The following is a 17,704-nucleotide window of genomic DNA, read 5'->3' as shown; positions in this document are numbered from 1 at the left end:
GAGGGCTGGGCTGGAGTGATAGCACGCGGGTAAGGCGTTTGCCTTGCACGCAGCCGACCCGGGTTCGATCCCCAGCATCCCAGATGGTCCCCCTGAGCACCGCCAGGAGTAATTCCTGAGTGCAGAGCCAGGAGTAACCCCTGGGCATTGCCGGGTGTGACCCAAAATGGGAAAAAAAACAGGAGGGCTGCTCCCCCGGATCCCATCATTGGCCGAGACCCTCAGTGGGAGCCTTGGTCAGCCTGCACTCAGACTGGGAGAGCGGCTCCCTTGGGGAGGCCGACCTGGGGGCCCGCTGCTCCCCACCCCCCTCCTCCCTCTGCTGCTCATCTCTGGCCAAGGCCTGGCAACCATGCACCCCTGCACTCAGCGGGAAATGAGGATGTGGGGGTCCCCAGGCATCACTGGGGGAGGGCAAGGGGGCACGCTCTCCTGGGCCCAGGAAGACACAGGTCACACACGACAGGGAGTGATAAACAGTTTATTCCGGAGGGGGGTGCCAAGCAGAACGCCCTTCCCTGCCCCCTCACCCCTGCAAGCTGGCCACCGCCCCCCACAGCCCTGCATCTGGTCTCTTCCCCAGGCCTGGGGCCACGAAGGGGCAGTGAGAGGAAGGAGGAGGCTGGGGAGACCCTCAGCTCCGGGGCCAGCACCGGGCCCCCCCGGAAAGTCGGGGTGACTCGGAGGAGGGAGACACAGTGAGTCCCCAGGCCCGGCAGTGCAATGTGGACCCACGGGGACTCCCCGCAGAGGGGGGGCAGCTCCGCCAGGCGGGCACTGGGGCCCCCAATTCTGAATCCTCTCGATGGGCAGCTGGGGGAGGGGCGGCCCACTGGAAGGTGACGGGCTCCACTCGCCCCGCAGTGACCCGCAGGCCTGGGCACCCGGTACCCAGCCTGCCAGCAAGCAGAGGGGGGCCCAGCAGGAGGTGGCCCGCCCCTGGCCAGGGACGACCAGTGTCCAGCGTAGAGCAGGCCCGAGAGCAGGAGCTGAGCAGGCGAGAGCGGGGGGCAGGCTGGGGCCGGGTGCGGGCACGGCTGCTCAAGGCGCCTCGTTGGAGCCGATGCCGTTGCCTTTGTTCACGTAGAACGGCCGGTAGTGAGACTGCGGGGGGACAGAAGCGTCAGGGCACCCCAGACGGCGCTCCCACACCCCTGAGCCCTGCGCTCTAACCCCTGGGCTCTCTGCCCAGGGTTGGTCCCGGGTTCAAGCCCGACCTAGACTCCATCCAGCCAGTCGCGGGCATGACCTGAGCCTCATCCAAGTGGTTTCTTCACAGAAGCCCCCACACCCCCTAGTGCCCCCCTTCCTGCTCTGCAGGAAACCCACTCAGGGCACACCAGGACCCTCGCCTGAGGGGTTCTTATGTCCACGTTTACACAGATGGACAAACCCGGCTCTCACTGGGCCCCCACAGCCTGGCCCCGGTCTCTCCAGCACCCTTGGCTGAATGCAGGTGCTCAGGCCAGACCCATCCTTGGCTGAATGCAGGTGCTGAGGTCAGGCCCACCCTTGGCTGAATGCAGGTGCTCAGGTCAGGCCCATCTTGGCTGAATGCTCAGGCCCTTTCATCCCAGCTCCTCGCTCCATCCTCCCACGGGCCCTACACAAGAAGGAACAGTGGGGGTGGGGAGGGCCATGCCTGTCCCAGTGGGCTCTCGCGGGGCCCCTCACTCACCAGCATGGTGTGCTTGCCAGATTTCCAAGTCTGGGGCTGGGCCTTGGGGCTCTGGCTCCGCAGGAGGGAGGGGTAGCCTGAGGGGTGAGAGTCAGGGGTGAGAGTCGGGGGTGAGGGGGGCAGGGCTGCTGCCCCACGCAGGCACCAGGCAGCTCACATCCTTCTCCAAAGAGCCACCAAGCTCCACGGCCCCTCAAGAGCCAGGGGCACCACAGGAAATCCTGGGGGTGCCGACCAAAGGGAGGAGGCAGTCAGACAGACAGAAGGAGGAGGAGCAGGCCAGGGGGACTGGGAGCAGGTCACCCTAGCTCAGGTTGAGAACCCCCCGGCCCTGCTACCGAGCTTCCTCTGCCTCCCTGCAGATAGCATAGCGCCCCCAGCACCCCTGCTCGGGCCCCCAGCACCCCTGCCCAGACCCCCAGCACCCCCGCCCCAGCCCCTAGCTGCCCGTGCATGAGGCCACGCCCAGCCAGCACCCACATGATGCCAGCCCCCCTCCTGGGGACCCTGCTCAGCTCGCTGGAGCCTGCATGGGGTTGGGGTTCAGGCAGCCGCCAAGGGGGGCTCCATGTCAGAAGATATAGGTGTGGGGTTGGGGGTCAGGGGAGTATGAGGGGCTCCTTCCCATGTCCCCACAGCTGGGGGGATGGGAGGACAGATACAGGACGCGGATGAGAAACCAGTGGATCTCACCCGCTGCTCCGGAGAGGGCCCAGGGGTCCTGGGGAGCCGCAGGAAGGGGTGGGCAGCCTAGCTCAGCGGGCAGGGTTCTGGAGGGTAGCAGTGCGGCAGCACCCTTCAGCCAGGGGGGTCTGGGGGCCACGAGCCCCGGGAGCAAGGGTCAGGCAGGTACCCGTGTGGTCTCTGAGCGGCCCACCGCGCTCCCGAGGGTTGGACACCTCCGCGGTGGCCCGGCCCAGGGTGCTGAGCTGATAGGGGCCCTTCCCGCTGCCTGCGGGAGAGAGGGGCCGTCAGCAACCTGGGGGCGCCTGGCCCAGGGGCCGCTGCCTCCTCCGGGGGCTCCCCCAGGGGGACGCTGGGTGTGCAGGCGCCCCTGGCCACACTGGGGACTGTCTCCTGTCCCGCTTCCTGGGACTGCTGGAGTGGCCGTCGGGCTGCCATGCTGGCAGCCGGGTGGTAGCCCCTTCCCCCTCCCCTGGCCCCTGTTATGAGAGCCCTCGGTCTGCAGCCTGAGTGCCCCTTGGGGGGCTGCGTGTCCCCCAGCTGCCCACTCCAGCCTGCTCAGCCTCTCTCTTTTTTTTACTTTTTTTGGGGGGTCACACCCAGTGATGCTCAGGGGTTACTCCTGGCTCTGCACTCAGGGATCACTCCTGGCATGCTTGGTGGGGGGCATATGGGATACCAGGGATTGAACCCGGGTCAACCCTCCCCACCTTCTGTCGCTCGACCCATTTACCCTTCCTTTGGGCCTGAATCTGGGACCCCACGGGCAGGCCGACTGAGCCCCAGCCCAGGGCACCTCGGTTTTCCAAGGAGACATGAGTCCCCTGGGGTCTGGCTCCAGCCTGCTCCCATCACCCAGCCCAGGGCACAGGAGACCAACCCTCTGAGTCACTGGCCTGTCTCAGAGTTTGGGGGACAGGTGGCCCCCGGGAGCCTGAGACCACCTGCCCCCACCACCCCCAGCAGCCCTGGCATTGTGGGAGCTGAGGTGGAGGAGTGTGGGGGTGAGGCTGAAGAGCCTCTGTGGCAGGGAGGGAGGGGGTGCACCCCAGGCTCGGATGCAGGGGCTCACCTTTCAGGGAGAAGGAGGAGTTCCCCTGGACGGGGGGTGAGTCCTCAGAGCTCTGGATGGTGGAGGAGAATTCCCACACGCGCGATGTGTAGTTCCCTACGGACCAGAGTGTCAGCAAGGGGCCCCGACACCCCAGGGGCTGCCGCGGGGCCCCCCAGACCGCCTGCTTGCTATCCATGCAGACACACAGTGGTGGGGCCCTGCCCAGCCCGCTGGCCCTTGTGTCCATACACACACACAATGGTGGGGCCCCCGCAGGACCCCTGTCCCCGCTACCAGGCTGAGCCACCCACACGGCTGGACCCCTGTCTGGGGGCTGCCCCCTTAGCTGACTCAGGTGCTGGGAGGCTGATGCTGCGTCACCTCTGGCTGCCTGTCGTGAATTGGGGGGACGGGGCACTGTTGCTCCTCAGGAACCTGATCTCACAGGGAGGATCCTCACAAGCCCCCCATGTCCTTCCCGTCCTCATGGTGGGTCCGGTGCTAGGTCTCACCACGGGACTAGCAGGGCAATGCCACGCCCACAGGCGGGCCTAGGGGCACAGGCCACGCCCATGGGCAGGACTCTGGGCATAGACCACGCCCACGGGCGGGGCTCGGGCACTGGCCACGCCCACAGGCAGGTTCAGGGGCACAGACCACGCCCAGGCCCCCTGTTTCTGGCCGTAGGTACATGTGGTCCAACCCCAGTGGCCTGGTCCAACTCAGCACTGGACTGTCAGGGAGATCCCGAGCCTCCGTACTTGCTGAGCCCTGGGGAGAACAGGGGCTGAGGCGCATCCCACTGCCCTGCCCGTGGGTGACGTCACACATGCACATTCCTACGCAGAATGCACACTAGCACCTCCACGCATACTCCTCCCACACGCACCCGCACAGTCACATACGTGTGAGTGCTTGCACCCACCCCAGCGCCCACCTTTGGTGCCGTAGAGGTTGTTGAAGTTCTTCTGGTTGGTCTCCTTGGAGAGGCGGCTGGGCGACCCGGGCTGGTAGGACGTCCGGGCTCCGGCTGTGGGGCAGAAATGGGGCTACTCGAGGCCAGGGCCCTCCGGCTCCTGCCCAGTCTGCCCCGCACCTCCCGGGGCCTGGCTGCTGGCTCTGAGAAGCACCTTACGGTCCAGTGCAAGACCTGAGTCATCCCGGGTCCCCCTCCGAGAGGCGGGACCCCTATCCCCCGGACGCAGTCCTGGAGACCTAGGATGGTGGGCACCCACAGCAGCCACGAGGGTCACCAGTGCACGGGCCAGGGGTGCCAGTCAGGGCGGGGGCCAGCAGGGGCAGCGGTGTGGGGACCCCCCGAGGCCTGTGTCTCCCTTAGGTGCCGCCCCCCCAGACTCCCAGGACAGGCACCTTCACTCTCCTGGCCCCTCCTGGCCTGCCTTCAGCCCCTTCTCAGGGCAGGGACCCCTCCTGACACCAGCACAGGGGGCATTGCAGAAACCTGTCCCTTCACCCCACCGTCCCGCCTGACCCAGGCCAGCCCAGGGCACCCCAGCTGTCTGCACCCGTGCAGGGTGTTGACTCCCACAGGCAGAGTGGGGGGAGGGTCCCTGTCTGCCCGGACTCCCCCAGTAGCCCAACCTGAGTGGGGCAGAGTTTCCTGTCTCCTGAGCTCACCTCTGGGGCCCCTCAGTCCCTCCCACCATTTGCACACACCCATGTCTCTGTGTGTGCTTGCATATGTGTGTATGTACACACGTCTGTGCATATATAAACGTGTGCATATGTGTCTGAGGGCAGGCAGACCCACCCCAAGCCCCCCAGCCGAGGGCAGGCTGACTCACCCTTGGGTGTCAGGTACATCGAGTACCTCTTCATGGTCTCTGGGGCACTCCATTCACTGCTGTAGCTGTTGTAACTGTTCATGTAGCGGTGGTCACTCCCTGGGGACACAGCCAAGTGAGGGGACTGCTCCAAGGCATACTGGCTCTCCCTTTCCCAACCCAGGGATTGGCCCCCTCAGAGGAAGGGCTCAGGGCCCACATCTGGGCCCTGGGGTGTCTGCACCTCGGTTGGCCCCTGTGAGGTCCGCTCTTATTTCTCTGTTCAGCAGCCTCTGGGGTCGCCGAGACAGACAGGGGACTGGGGCCGCTTTCCTAGGTCCCACAGGCAGAGCTGGGGTTCAAGTCCTGAACCAGCTGCATCCTCGGGGGGAAGGGCAGATTCCAAGTTGGGCTGGTTGGCTGGGAAGGGTTGTGGGAGGTGGTGCTCTCATGGGCTGGGGGGTCTTCCATGGGTGGGTCCCAGTGCCCCTCAGGCTTCAACCTTGCCCAGCGCAGCCAAGACAGGCCAGCACCACCCCATCCTCTCAAGACGCCACCCCCCCATGGGAATCTGAGCTTCCGTGGGACTCTGTGGAGCTTTACCCGAGGCTGACCCATGGCACACACCACGCGGGGAGGCCTCAGAGCCAGTGAGGTGTGGGGGCTCCATCCCTGCCAACGGCAAGCCCAGGGCGGGGGCAGGGGGCAGGGACTGAGCATCTGAACTGGGCAGTCCTGAACTACCCTTCTCTGGGCCCCAATACCCCTCTCTGGCCCCTAATACCCTCATCCGGGCCCTAATATCCTCCTGTGGGGCACCCAATACCCTCTCCGGGCCCCATTACCTTTCTCTGGGCCCCCAATACTTTCTCTGGACCCCCAGTACACTTCTCTGGGGTCCCAGTAACCTCCTTCAGGCCCCTAATACCCACCTCTGGGTTCCAATACCCTTCTCCAGGCCCTAGTACCTTCCTTCGGGCTCCCAGTACCCTCCACCGGGCCCCAGTACCCTCCTCTGGGCCCCAATACCCTCCTCTAGGTCCCAATACCCTCTTCCGGTTCCCAATGCCCTCCTCTGGCCCCCAGTACCCTTCTCTGACCCTCAGTACTCTCCTCTAGGCCCCAGTTCCCTCCTCTGGATCCCCAGTACCTTCCTCCTGGCCCAAATACACTCCTCTGGTCCCCAATACTCTCTTTGGGCCCCAATACCTTTCTTTGGGGCCCCCAATACCCTCCTCTTGGCCCCAATACCCTCCTCCGGACCCCAATACCCTCCTCCGGGCCCCAATACCCTCCTCTGAGCCCCCAATACCCTTCTCTGGGCCCCAATACCCTTCTTTGGGCTCCAGTACTCTCCTCCGGAACCCAGTACCCTCCTCTGGGCCCCAATACCCTCCTCTGAGGCCCAGTATCCTCCTCCAGGGCCCCAGTACCTTCTTCCGGGCCCCAGTACCCTCCTCAGGGCCCCAATACCCTCCTCTGGGCCCCAATACCCTCCTCTGAGGCCCAGTACCCTCCTCAGGGCCCCAGAACCTTCCTGCGGGCCCCAGTCCCCTCCTCAGGGCCCCAGTCCTCTCCCCATCCCCAGTCCCCTCCCCGGCCCACTACCGTTCTCCATGTGGCTCCTCTCGATGAAGCTGCGGCTGACGTCGGCCTTGCACATCTTCTCCACGTGCCGCATGCACACGTTGAGCAGGTCATCCTTGAAGTTGCCCAGCGACTGACCCAGCCCCTCACCCTCCAGCAGGACGTGGTAGGTGGGCAGGGGCGGTGGGAGCGAGTAGTTGCTCATCAGTGCTCCAAATTCCTGCAGCCAGAGGAGACCAGCCGTCACCTGCCTGGGAACCCCCGCCCCCCCCCCCCCCCCAGTGCATCTCGCACACCCCAAGGCTCAGGGGAGGGTCCTAAGACCCGGGGAACCTGGGCTGGGACTGTGAGGGAAGATGACTCGTCTGGGTCCCTCTGGAGGTAGCTCCGTCCTCCCCCTCCTCCTTGGACCTTGCTCTGCCCTTCCCCTCACTGGTGCACCCCGCCTCCTGCTCAGGGCCCACCAGGCCTCAGGTCCACTGAACTCCTCTTCCCCTCCTTCTCCTCCTCCCCGGGTGGCCCAGGCCCCAGCCTGCTGCCCTTCCGAGCTCCTGCCCTTATCTCCCCAGCCAGACGCTTTATCATTTAATTACACACCCTCCTCCATTGTCCTCTAATTGCCTATGCCTTATCTTCCCTCTGGATTGCTGCTCCTTGGGGGCAAAAAACATGTTTCCTATTTCTCTATTCTCCACGGCACCTAGGAGAGCACCGGGCATGCATGAATACCCCCAAACACCCGAGCAGGTAGAAGCAGGGAGGGATGGAAAGACAGACAAGATCCAGGATAAGAACCACCCGGCAGACACCCAGGTTACAGCACTCCCCCCCCCAAGTCTGACACTGTGGGGGACAGCGCAACTATTGATGCTGGTACAAGGTGACATGCCAGCTTCCAAGGAGGGAGGGAGATGACTCGGAGGGATGGCTCGGCGCACTGAGTAGGTGGACGCGCTTAGGTGAGTAGGTGAGAGATGGATGGGTGGATGGCGGAGAGCTGGGTCACCGGGCGCAGGAGTGGATGGAGCGGATGGATGACATCAGTGGGGAGATGTTTGGGTAGGTGGCTGATGCGTGAAGAGTTTCATAGGCGGATGGGTGGGTGGGTGGAAGAAGGGACGGAGGGAGGGAAGGAGGAAAGGAGGGTAAAAAGAAGGAAAGGAGGAAGGAATGATGATTGGATGGATGGATGGAAATAAGGAAGAAAGGAAGAAAGGAGAAAAAGGGAAGGTGGGAGGGAGGGAGGGAGGGAGAGATGGAGGGAGGGAGGGAGAGATGGAGGGAGGGAGGGAGAAAGGAAAGAAGAGTGGAAGGAAGGAAGAAGGAAGGGAGGGAGGAAGGAAGAAAGGGAGGGAGGAAAGAAGGTAGAGTGGAAGGAAAAGTGGAATGAAGAGAGGAAGGAAGGAAGGAAGGAAGGAAGGGTGGAAGGAAGGAAGGAAGGAAGGAAGGGTGGAAGGAAGGAAGGAAGGAAGGAAGGGTGGAAGGAAGAAAGGAGGGAGGGAGGGAGGGAGGGAGGGAGGAGGAAGAAAGGAAAAGAAGAAGGAAGGAGGGAGGGAAGGAAGAAAGGGAGGGAGGAAGGAAGGAAGGAAGAAGATAGGTAGGTAGGAAAGGTGGAAAGAGGGAGGGAGGGAGGGAGGGAGGAAGGGAGGGAGGGAGGAAGGGAGGGAGGAAGGAAGGAAGGAAGGAAGGAAGGAAGGAAGGAAGGAGGAGGGAGGAGGGAGGGAGGATAGGAGGGAGGAAGGAAGAAAGGAAAGAAGGAAGGAAGGAAGAGTTGAAGGAAGGAAGGGAGGGAGGGAGAGGGAGGAGAGAAAGGAAATAGGGAAGGAAGGTCAAAAGAAGAAAGGGTGAAGCAAGGAAGGCGGCAGAAGGGGGCGGCAGGACGACAAGGGGCTGCGGGCGGGTACCTGCAGGAACAGCACGGAGTCGCTGATGCCGTGCAGCTGCTCGCGCGTCTGCTTGTCCTCGTGCAGCAGCTTGGCCCGCTCGTCCAGCGCGTCCACGATGACCTTCACCTGGTCCACGGCGTCCTGCTCGCGCTGCTCCAGCGCCGCCCGCACCTCCTCCTTCTGCTTCTCCAGGTCGCGCACCAGGTCGCGGAAGTTCTGCTCCAGGATGGCCTTCTCGTTGGTGGTGAAGCTCTGGGGACAGCGCGGGACCCTCTTAGCGCGGCGCCACCCCAGACCCCGTCCTGCCGCGCCACCTCAGGGCCCCCTGGGACTGCGCCCGCAGGAGCAGCGGCAGGACAGTGGGTTCAGCGCTCAGACTGAGGGACCCGGCCTAGCGCGTGGGGCTGGGCCCGCGACGGGGCGGGCACAGGGCCTCTCGGGTCTCACGAGCGGATCTGCGGGCCCAGGGGCAGCGCCAGGGCGGGGAGGAGGACGCGGGCTGCGGGAAGCCCACCTTGATGCGGTCCTTCTCCTTCTGCCACTTCTCGGCCTCGTCCTCTGTCTCGATGATCTTGAGCTGCAGCTGCTCCTTCTGCAGGGACAGCTCCGTCTGCGGGAAGGGTGGGCGCTCAGGGTGGGCGCTCAGGGTGGGCTGGGCCCCTCTGCACGGGGAGCCCCAGAGCCGAGCCCCAGAGCCGCCCCACGCTGGACGTCCAGACGCCCCTTATGTGGCTGAAGCCTCTGTCTGCTCCCCGCCCCAGGGAGAAAAGCTCTCTCCCTTATGGACTCCCTCCTTTCCCTCGTCCTGGGGGTGAGCATGGGGGGGGGGTGCTCTTTTAAGCTCAGGGAGGGAGGGGGCAGCTCCACCCCGGGCGTGTCCCCAGCAGTAACTGTGCCACGTTTCTCGGGCATGACGTGGGCCGGTGTGGCACGCAGGAGCGGGTGCTGCCGCCGAGCTCTGTCTGGGCAGGCATGGCCATAAACCTGTTTGTGGGAAGGGAACGGGCTGCAGGCCCCGGGGAGGACTTCCAGGCGAGGGAGGGGAGCGGAGAAGGGGGGAGGGGACAGGGTAAAGAAGAGGAGGGGTGAAGAGAGGAGGGGAGAGAAGGCAGAGGGGAGGGGAGGGAGAGGAGAACGGAGGGGAGAGGGAAGAGAGAAGAGAAGGAAGGGGGAGGGGAGAGGGGAGAAGGAAGGGGGAGGGGAGAGGGGAGGGAGGGTGGAGGGAAGGGGAGGAGAGAGAGGGGAGGGCAGGGTAGAGGGGAGGGAAAGGCAGGGGAGAGGGGAGGAGAGAGAGGGAAAGGAGGAGGGAGGGGAGGGGAAGGGAAGAGGGAGGGAAGGGGAAGGGGAGGAAGGAGGGGGAGGGTAGAGGGGAAGAGAGGAGGGGAGAGGGGAGGGCAGGGGTGAGGGGAGGGGAAGGCGAGGGGAGAGGAGAGGAGAGGGGTGAGGGAAGGGGAGAGGGGAGGGGAGGGGTGAGGGAAGGGAGAGGGGAGGGGAGGGGAGAGGGGAGGGGAGGCAGGGGTTCACTGCGGGGCCTGGGCAGGGTGGGCACATCAGGCTCACATCCACACTTTCCTCCCCAGAAAAACAGCTGCCACAGAGGCAGGAGCAGGCCCGAGGCCCAGGAGCTCCCCAGCTCTGCTGCTGGCGCCCGGCTCACTGGGACACTCCAGAACCTTCCAGCATGGAGGACACACAAGCCCGATCTTGTGAGGCCGGAACAGCCAAGTCTGCAGGAAAGGCCTGGGGAGCTCTGGCCGGACGTTGGCTGCGGGCAGTGCTGCGCTGACCTTTCCTTCATCAGAGCGGCAGGCGGGTCCAGGAGCCCCTAGCAGGGGCCCCCGGGGGGCTGCAGACGCAGGGCTGGAGAGGAGGAGGCCCAAGCAGCCCAGCCCGGGGCGCGGAGGGGAGGGGGCCTCCGCTGCGCACCAGGACCCTAACGGGGCTGGAGGAGGAGCACTGGTCACCCCCACCAGCATCCCAAGACGGCCTGGTCAGCCCCAGGAGCAAGCTAGATGGAGAGAAGAGACTCAGGCCTGGGGAGCAGGACGGGGAGGATGCCCCCACAGGGATGGGATCCAGGCAGCAGCCCACCCAGAGCACCCCGGATCACCTAGAGCCCACAGGTGTAGGTCTAACTTCCCTACGGGAGGACCACCTCTTGGGGCAGCTGAGTGGGGCAGGGCTGGGGGGGAGGGACGGAGAGAGGGAGGGAGGGAGGGAGGAAGGAAGGAAGGAAGGAAGGAAGGAAGGAAGGAAGGAGGGGAGGGGAGGGAGGGAAGGAAGGAGGGATGGAGGGAGGGAAGGAGGGAGAGAGGGAGATAGGAAGAAAGGAAGAAGGAAGGAAGGAAGGAAGGAAGGAAGGAAGGAAGGAAGAATGAAAGGGAGGGAGGGAAAGAGGAAGGAAGGAAGGAAGGAAGGAAGGAAGGAAGGAAGGAAGGAAGAAAGGGAGGGAGGGAAAGAGGAAGGAAGGAAGGAAGGAAGGAAGGAAGGAAGGAAGGAAGGATGAAAGGGAGGGAGGGAAAAAGGAAGGAAGGAAGGATGAAAGGGAGGGAGGGAAAGACAGAGGGAGGGAGGGAGGGAGGGAGATAGGAAGGAAGGAAGGAAGGAAGGAAGGAAGGAAGGAAGGAGGGAGGGAGGGAGGGGAGGGAGGAGGGGAGGAGGGGGTGGTGGGGGCGGTGGGTGGGCTGGACAGGGAGTGGGAAGACCGAGTGGGGACCGCTCTCAGGGTGGGGGAGCAGGCAGAGGAGGGAGAGCACCAAGGAAGGGGTGAAGGGGGCCCAGAGCCGGGACGGAGGGTCAGCCGCTGACCCCGCACAGGTCAGGGAGGGGTGCGGCTGTCTGCCGCGCAGGGCAGGGTGAGCGTGGAGCCGGGCTGTCTGTGGCGTGGGCGGATAAGCCGGGAGGTCAGAGCCAGGCTGGGAGGGGCCCCCGAAACCAGACCCACGGGACCCAGCGGGATGGGGGGCTGCTGAGGGGCCCCTCTGTCTGCCAGACGCGCTGCTGGTCAGGGACGAGGGAGACGGGGAGACGTGGGTGGGGCACTCTCACCCCCAGAAAGCAGACAGGGTGGGGCCGCCAGGCTCCTGGCCCCCCTTAGCAGCCTCTGAAACTGGAGTGCACTAGGACACTGACCATTGCACTACCCTGCCTTCCCGCCCTCCGTCTCTCCCTGCCAGGCTGGCTGGGGGTCTGTGGGCCTCAGCTCCATCTCCCCTCCACCCTGCCCAGGCCTGTCCTTCAACACTTCCTTTACCTCCTCTCCCACACTCTTCTCTGGGACTGGGCCCCTTATCGGCCCCCTGCCTTGAGATCCTCCTTCTCTGAGGGGAAGAGGGGAACCCCCAGGTGAGACAGACGCACCTGAGACCTCACAGGAAGGAGGCACCCATGAACACACACACTCATATACACACACACACACACAAACTCTCACACACATTCACACACATACACTCACACATACACTCACACATGCACACACTCACACATTCATAAACGCTCACACTCACACACACACATAAACATACACACACACACACACACACACACACACACACACACCACTCCACACACCTGCCTGTCCGTCCACTTGCTAGGATCTTTGCAGCCCAAGTACCCACAGGGGCCCTTGGCTGTGGGCGACATTTGCCAAATGAGGCCGTTAATTGTCAAATTTGTACTCTCAGCCTGACAGCGATTATCCGGATAAGAATCAGAGCTGCAGGAGTTCCCGATCCCAGGAGATGTCAGAGAGACCTCAGGCAGCGGTACAGGCTGGTGAGAGAGAACGTCTCCTCCCTGGGCCTCAGTTTACCCCTGAACCACATCTCTGGTCACCCCTGAAATCTCCAGAGGACGTGGAAATAAACCTGGAATCAGACCCCGTCCTCCCTCTCATTTGGGGCTTGGGGTGTTCAGAGGCTCCTTCCCACAGTGCTCGGGGATCAAGCCCGGGGCCTCCTGCAGGCAAGCCTGGCCTTGAGCCTGTGACCCTGCACCACATCCCAGAACCTTTGTTAAAGCAACCACCAGGCAAGACAGGTCTGCAGGTGGCCCTGGGACGCCCCTGGGAGCAGAGAGCACTGTGGGGCGGGTGGATGCTGGGGGCAGCCTCAGCCCTGGCCACCCGCTGCTTCTCCTCCTGAGCTACTTGGCCTCTGGGGGCTGCGGCTTCCTGGGAACTAACTCCCCGGTGCCAAGGCCGGCACTGAGCGCACAGCCCTGGTCCCCAGCAGCCCCCAGCCCCACCCGGCTAGGCAGGCCCAGGGCGGTGACACGGGGAACTGCTGGAAGCCGGCGGCTCGGAGGGTTGCCACACCCAGGACCTTTCTCCCACAAGCCTCTGCTCAGAGACTCCAGGTGGAGGCAAGGTCGGGGCTGCGCTGTCACCGCCACCGAGAGGGCCACGGGATTGCCTCACCTGCCCGCCTACAACCTGGTCCCAGCCGGCTCCTCGCAAACAACTGTGGGCTGTGGGCGCTGACGCTCACCTTGAGCTGCCTGCCGCCCACGGGCCGGATGGCTGCTTCTCACCAGCCCTGTACCCGCACAGCCAGCCTCCTGAACGCTCCGTGTTGCACACACACACACACACACACACACACACACACACACACACACACGTGCATATCCCCACACACAGACACCTGCAAGCACACAGCACAGCCATGCACACACACACATCTCCCACCGAGGTCTCCCCATCACACACACACACACACACACACACACACACACACACACACACACACGGCACCCCTGAAAGCCTCGCCAAGCTCACTCAGGCAGGACTCGGCAGGATAGCTGAGGCTCCTGGGGCAGCAGAAATAGCAGAGAACCGTTTTACAGTGTTGCTTTGTGGGGGTCCCCCAGCGGGGGGGGCTGCCCTCCTTGGCAGCAGGCGGAGAGGGGGAGGGGCTGTGACCCTCCACCTGGACCCTGCTCCATTTGCTCCACTGCACCCTTGAGAAGGGGGCGTCCTGGGCCGTTGTCCCGTCTCCATCCTCCAGGATAAACTTCAAGCAAGGTGGGGCTGGGTACGAGAGAGAGTCTCCTCCCTGGACCTCAGTTTACCCCTAGGGAGCTTGAACCACATCTCTGGTCACCCCTGAAATCTCCGGAGGACACAAAAATAAGCCTGGAATCAGACCCCGTCCTCCTTCTCATTTGGAGTTTGGGGTGTTCAGAGGCTCCCGGGTATGAGGTGCTCTGAGAACCTTCCCCCCACTCCCTTCCCTGGAACTCATCCCTCTGTGCTGTGAGGTGCAACCACCAGGGAGGGGAGTGACAGGAAAGCCCCTGGCACGAAGGCAGGGCACCCCACTGTCCCCTTCTGAGAAGGGGTGCCACCAGCCCTCGCCCACAAGCCTCCACACGTCCCTAATCACAGGACAGAGCTCGGCAGACAGCTGACGTAGCCCAGACCCAAACACACAAACGCCCACCTGTGGCTCAGACACCCCCGTGTCTACCCAGTCCCCGCCCCCGCCCCCGGGGTCCTCCCACAGGCCCAAGCCTGTCCCCCCAAAGCCACGCGAGCATACGGGTCCCTCTGGGGGGTTCCCGAGACAGGCAGTTAGAACCAAGAAACCCTTAGCCTGGAAAGGCCATTCCACGCTCCCTGAGCCTCCTCCTGGCCCGCGACTCCTGCCCCAAGACCAGCCCACTAGGGTGGAAAGAAATCTCCCCCCAAAGGAGGAGCAGAGGGTGGGATGGGGGAGATGGGGGGTGGGAGGGATACTGGGATCCGTGGTGGTGGAAAATGGGCATTGGTGGAGGGATGGGTACTCGATCATTGTATAACTGAAACCCAAGCACAAAAATTTGGAAGTCTACAACTGTACCTCATGGTGATTCACTAATAAAAATCAAAAATAAAATAAAAAACAAAGGAGGAGCAGAGGAAGCCCCCCCCCCACCCCAGCCCGGCCTCGAGTCCCGGACCTCCGTCCAGCCCTGAACTCTCCTGACCTCTGTGATCAGTCCCCCAGAAAACACCCTAGGGACGAAACCCAGGCACGCGGGAGGGCGAGACGGATCTCAGAGTCGGTGAGAGTGTTGGGGGGAGGGGGCTGCGGACCCTCGGGGCCGGGGCGGGTGGCTACCTCCTTCTCGGCCTTGGCCTCCTCCACGGTCACGGTGCTGTGGTTCTTGTGCTCCTGGAACATGCACAGGTAGCAGATGCACGTCTGGTCCGTCTGGCAGAACAGCTCCATGGTCTTGCCGTGCAGCGGGCACTTGCGGGCCTCGAAGTCGCGGATGGGCTCGAGCAGCTGGTGGTCGCGGAAGGCGGCGCCCTCCAGGTGGGGCTTGAGGTGCAGCTCGCAGAAGGAGGCCTGGCACACCAGGCACGACTTCACGGCCTTCTGCTTGTTGCCGATGCACGAGTCGCACAGCACGTCCTCGCCGGCCGCCTTGGCGCGCAGGCCGGGGCCCGCGTCCGGCCGCGGGTAGCTGTGACGCCGCGTCTCGCCGGGCTCCACGATGGTCACCGACGGCTTCCGCGGCTCCGAGAAGAGGCTCTTGCGCAGCTCGCCCTTGTCGGCGAAGGTGACCCCCGGCTTCTTGGCGGCGCCCAGCTGCAGGCCGGCGTAGGGCGAGCGCCGGCCCTCCCCCGAGTCCATGCTGAAGTAGCTGGACGCCTTGTCGTCCACCGACTCCACGAACTGGACGATGGGCCGGCGCCAGTCACCGCCCGAGAACAGGGCGCTCTTGCCCTCACCGGCCTTGGGGCCGCCGCTGCCCAGGCTCTTGGCCTCGGTCGCCTCCCCGCCGCCGTGCCCGTTGGGCGTCTTGGCGTCCTTGCCCTCGGCCTTGGCCGCGCTCTCGGGGCTGCTGCTGGGGCCCGGCGGGCTGCGCGCCTCGCGGGCCTCCGGGCTGGCCCCGTTGCTCCTGGTGGCATCGGCAGCGGCGGCGGTGTCCATGGCCGGTCAGTGGAGTGGACTGCGGGGCGGGTGACCTGTCGGGCGGGCGTCTCTCCGGGGAGTGGGGAACACCGCTGGGAGCCCCAAGACACACCTCCGGGCCCGGGTGGCGGGAGGAGGAGAGAGAGGAGGGGCCCCGGCGGGCCCAGAGCCAGCAGTCGGCTCAGAGCCGCAGGCCGCGCCCAGGCATTCAGACCCAACCTGATTTTTGAAAGAAGTGTTTTTTTCCTCCCCTCTCCTGCCCCCCTTCCCCCCCACCTCACACACACACCCGCTTAATTATTCTCCACGGCTCAGCAACCTGTCCAGCTGCACCCGTCAGCCTGACGCACTCGCTTCAGAGCTTCTGTCCTCCCTGCTGGCCCCCCCACCCCCCAGGGCAAAAGGTGAGGTGTCCCTGGCCCACAGGACAGACCGGCAGCTGTGAACCGGGTCACACCGGCCGGGGTCCCAGATTTCAGATCAGCGGGTCCCCAGCCTGAGTCAGGGGCGTGCGTGAGCAGGTGGATTTGGAGCCAAATGGTTTGGAAGCAACCGGGTCTCCGAGCGTCACACCCGCCCGTGACAGTCCAGAGGAAACGGCCCCGTGTGGGCTCCGGGACCGACAGGTGGTGGCAGAGGGGAAAGCCAAAGGATCTCCAGACAGGCCGGACACTGGGAGGTGCCAGCAGTCCCGATGGACACACATGTACACACGCGTCCCTCCGACCCGGGCGGAACCAGGGACGGGAACGGAGAGGAGTGGCACAGAGCCAGGCAGGAGGCCGGGTTGGGCCATCCCCGCCGCGCTCTCTCAGTCTCCCTCGTTCTCCCTCTGTGCCAGGCCAGACCCTCCCCCATCCCCTCCCTCCCCAGAGGCCCAGTGAGGTGTGGGGCTCCAGGAAACATTCAGGGAAAGACCCCGGCAGAGGAGCCAAGGGCTGCCGGGAGCCCCAGAGCCCGCGTGTGCAAACATGCCTCCCCTTGGGCAGGGCCAGGCTGGCCGGGCACAGCAGGAGGTGGGCGTAGCCGGGGCGGCAGGTTCTGGGCCCCCGTGCCGGGAAGGGGTTTTCCCTGCCTGTTCCCCCAATCCAAGTCAGGCTCTAATGCCCCCCAAACCATGGCTTCCCTGGCTGACCTTGGCGTGAGCAGTCCCCACAAGCAGGACAGGGATCAGCCAGAGCACAGGGCAGTGGGGGTGTCAGCGGAGGGGCTTCGTGGTGGGGAGTCCCTCTCTTAGCCGTCTCTCTCCCCAGCCCCCACACCAGGCCCCCCTCTTGCTTAAACATGCTGTTTGAAGAGCCTAGGCATGCTAGGGTGGGCCCCCTCTTTTTTTTTTTTTTTTTGCTTTTTGGGTCACACCCGGCAATGCTCAGGGGTTGCTCCTGGCTCATGCACTCAGGAATTACTCCTGGCGGTGCTCGGGGGACCATATGGGATGCTGGGAATTGAACCTGGGTCGGCCGTGTTGATTGCGTGCAAGGCAAACGCCCTACTCGCTGTGCTATTGCTCCAGCCCCTGGGCCCCCTCTTTGCACAAGTCAGACGCAACTTCTCAGGCTCTTACCTGCAGGGGAGAAAGAGGGGCCGTACCCTAGGCAGCTGGGCAGAGACAGGCCCCCTTCCCCTCCCCCTGACCCCTGACCCCTGCCCTGTGCACTCAGGTGTGAGAGGAAGAGTGCAGGGGGCCCAAAAGGGGTAGCAGGGGACAGTCACGGGGCTCCGGACATGGACCTAGCAGCGAAGCTGGCCAAGCCAGGGGGCTACACTAGAAGCCTGGTGAGGTCATGTCCTAGGGGCCAGAGGTCACGCTCCTGAGCCCCCAGAGTCTGGGAAAAACGCTGAATCTTAGGAGAGGCCAGCACAGAGCAAACGCACAGAAGGGAACATTTGTGGGTCGGTGGGTGGATAGACGGATGATGGGTGGATGGATGGATGGTAGGTGGACGGGAATGGGTTGATGGAAGGACGGAGGAAAGAATGGATGGATGGATGGATGATGGATGGATGGATAGATGGGTGGATGGATGATGCATAGGGAATGGGTGGGTGGGTGGATGGATGGACGATAGGTAGGGGATGGGTGGGTGGGTGGGGAGCACATGAATGGATGACGGATGGATGAATAC

At 64.1% G+C, this 17,704-nt stretch overlaps 1 protein-coding gene across 1 annotated transcript; it reads right to left on the bottom strand.

The window, feature by feature from the left end:
* Positions 1-959: 959 nt before the first annotated feature.
* Positions 960-15,596, bottom strand: TRIM29 (tripartite motif containing 29). Its single transcript, XM_056108190.1, has 9 exons — positions 14,778-15,596; positions 9,188-9,283; positions 8,692-8,925; positions 6,809-7,007; positions 5,222-5,320; positions 4,354-4,446; positions 3,435-3,530; positions 1,679-1,755; positions 960-1,104 (listed from the first exon to the last, which is right to left on the bottom strand). Exons 1-9 carry the CDS (start codon positions 15,594-15,596, stop codon positions 1,042-1,044), a joined length of 1,776 nt encoding a protein of 591 aa, XP_055964165.1. The 3' UTR covers positions 960-1,041.
* Between the last annotated feature and the right edge of the window lie 2,108 nt (positions 15,597-17,704).

The sequence above is a fragment of the Sorex fumeus genome, unplaced genomic scaffold, assembly GCF_029834395.1.
Source record: "Sorex fumeus unplaced genomic scaffold, SorFum_2.1 ptg000198l, whole genome shotgun sequence".
Taxonomy (NCBI): Eukaryota; Metazoa; Chordata; class Mammalia; order Eulipotyphla; family Soricidae; genus Sorex; species Sorex fumeus.
Note: the sequence above shows the minus strand (reverse complement) of the source record. Positions and strands in the feature narration are given on the sequence as shown.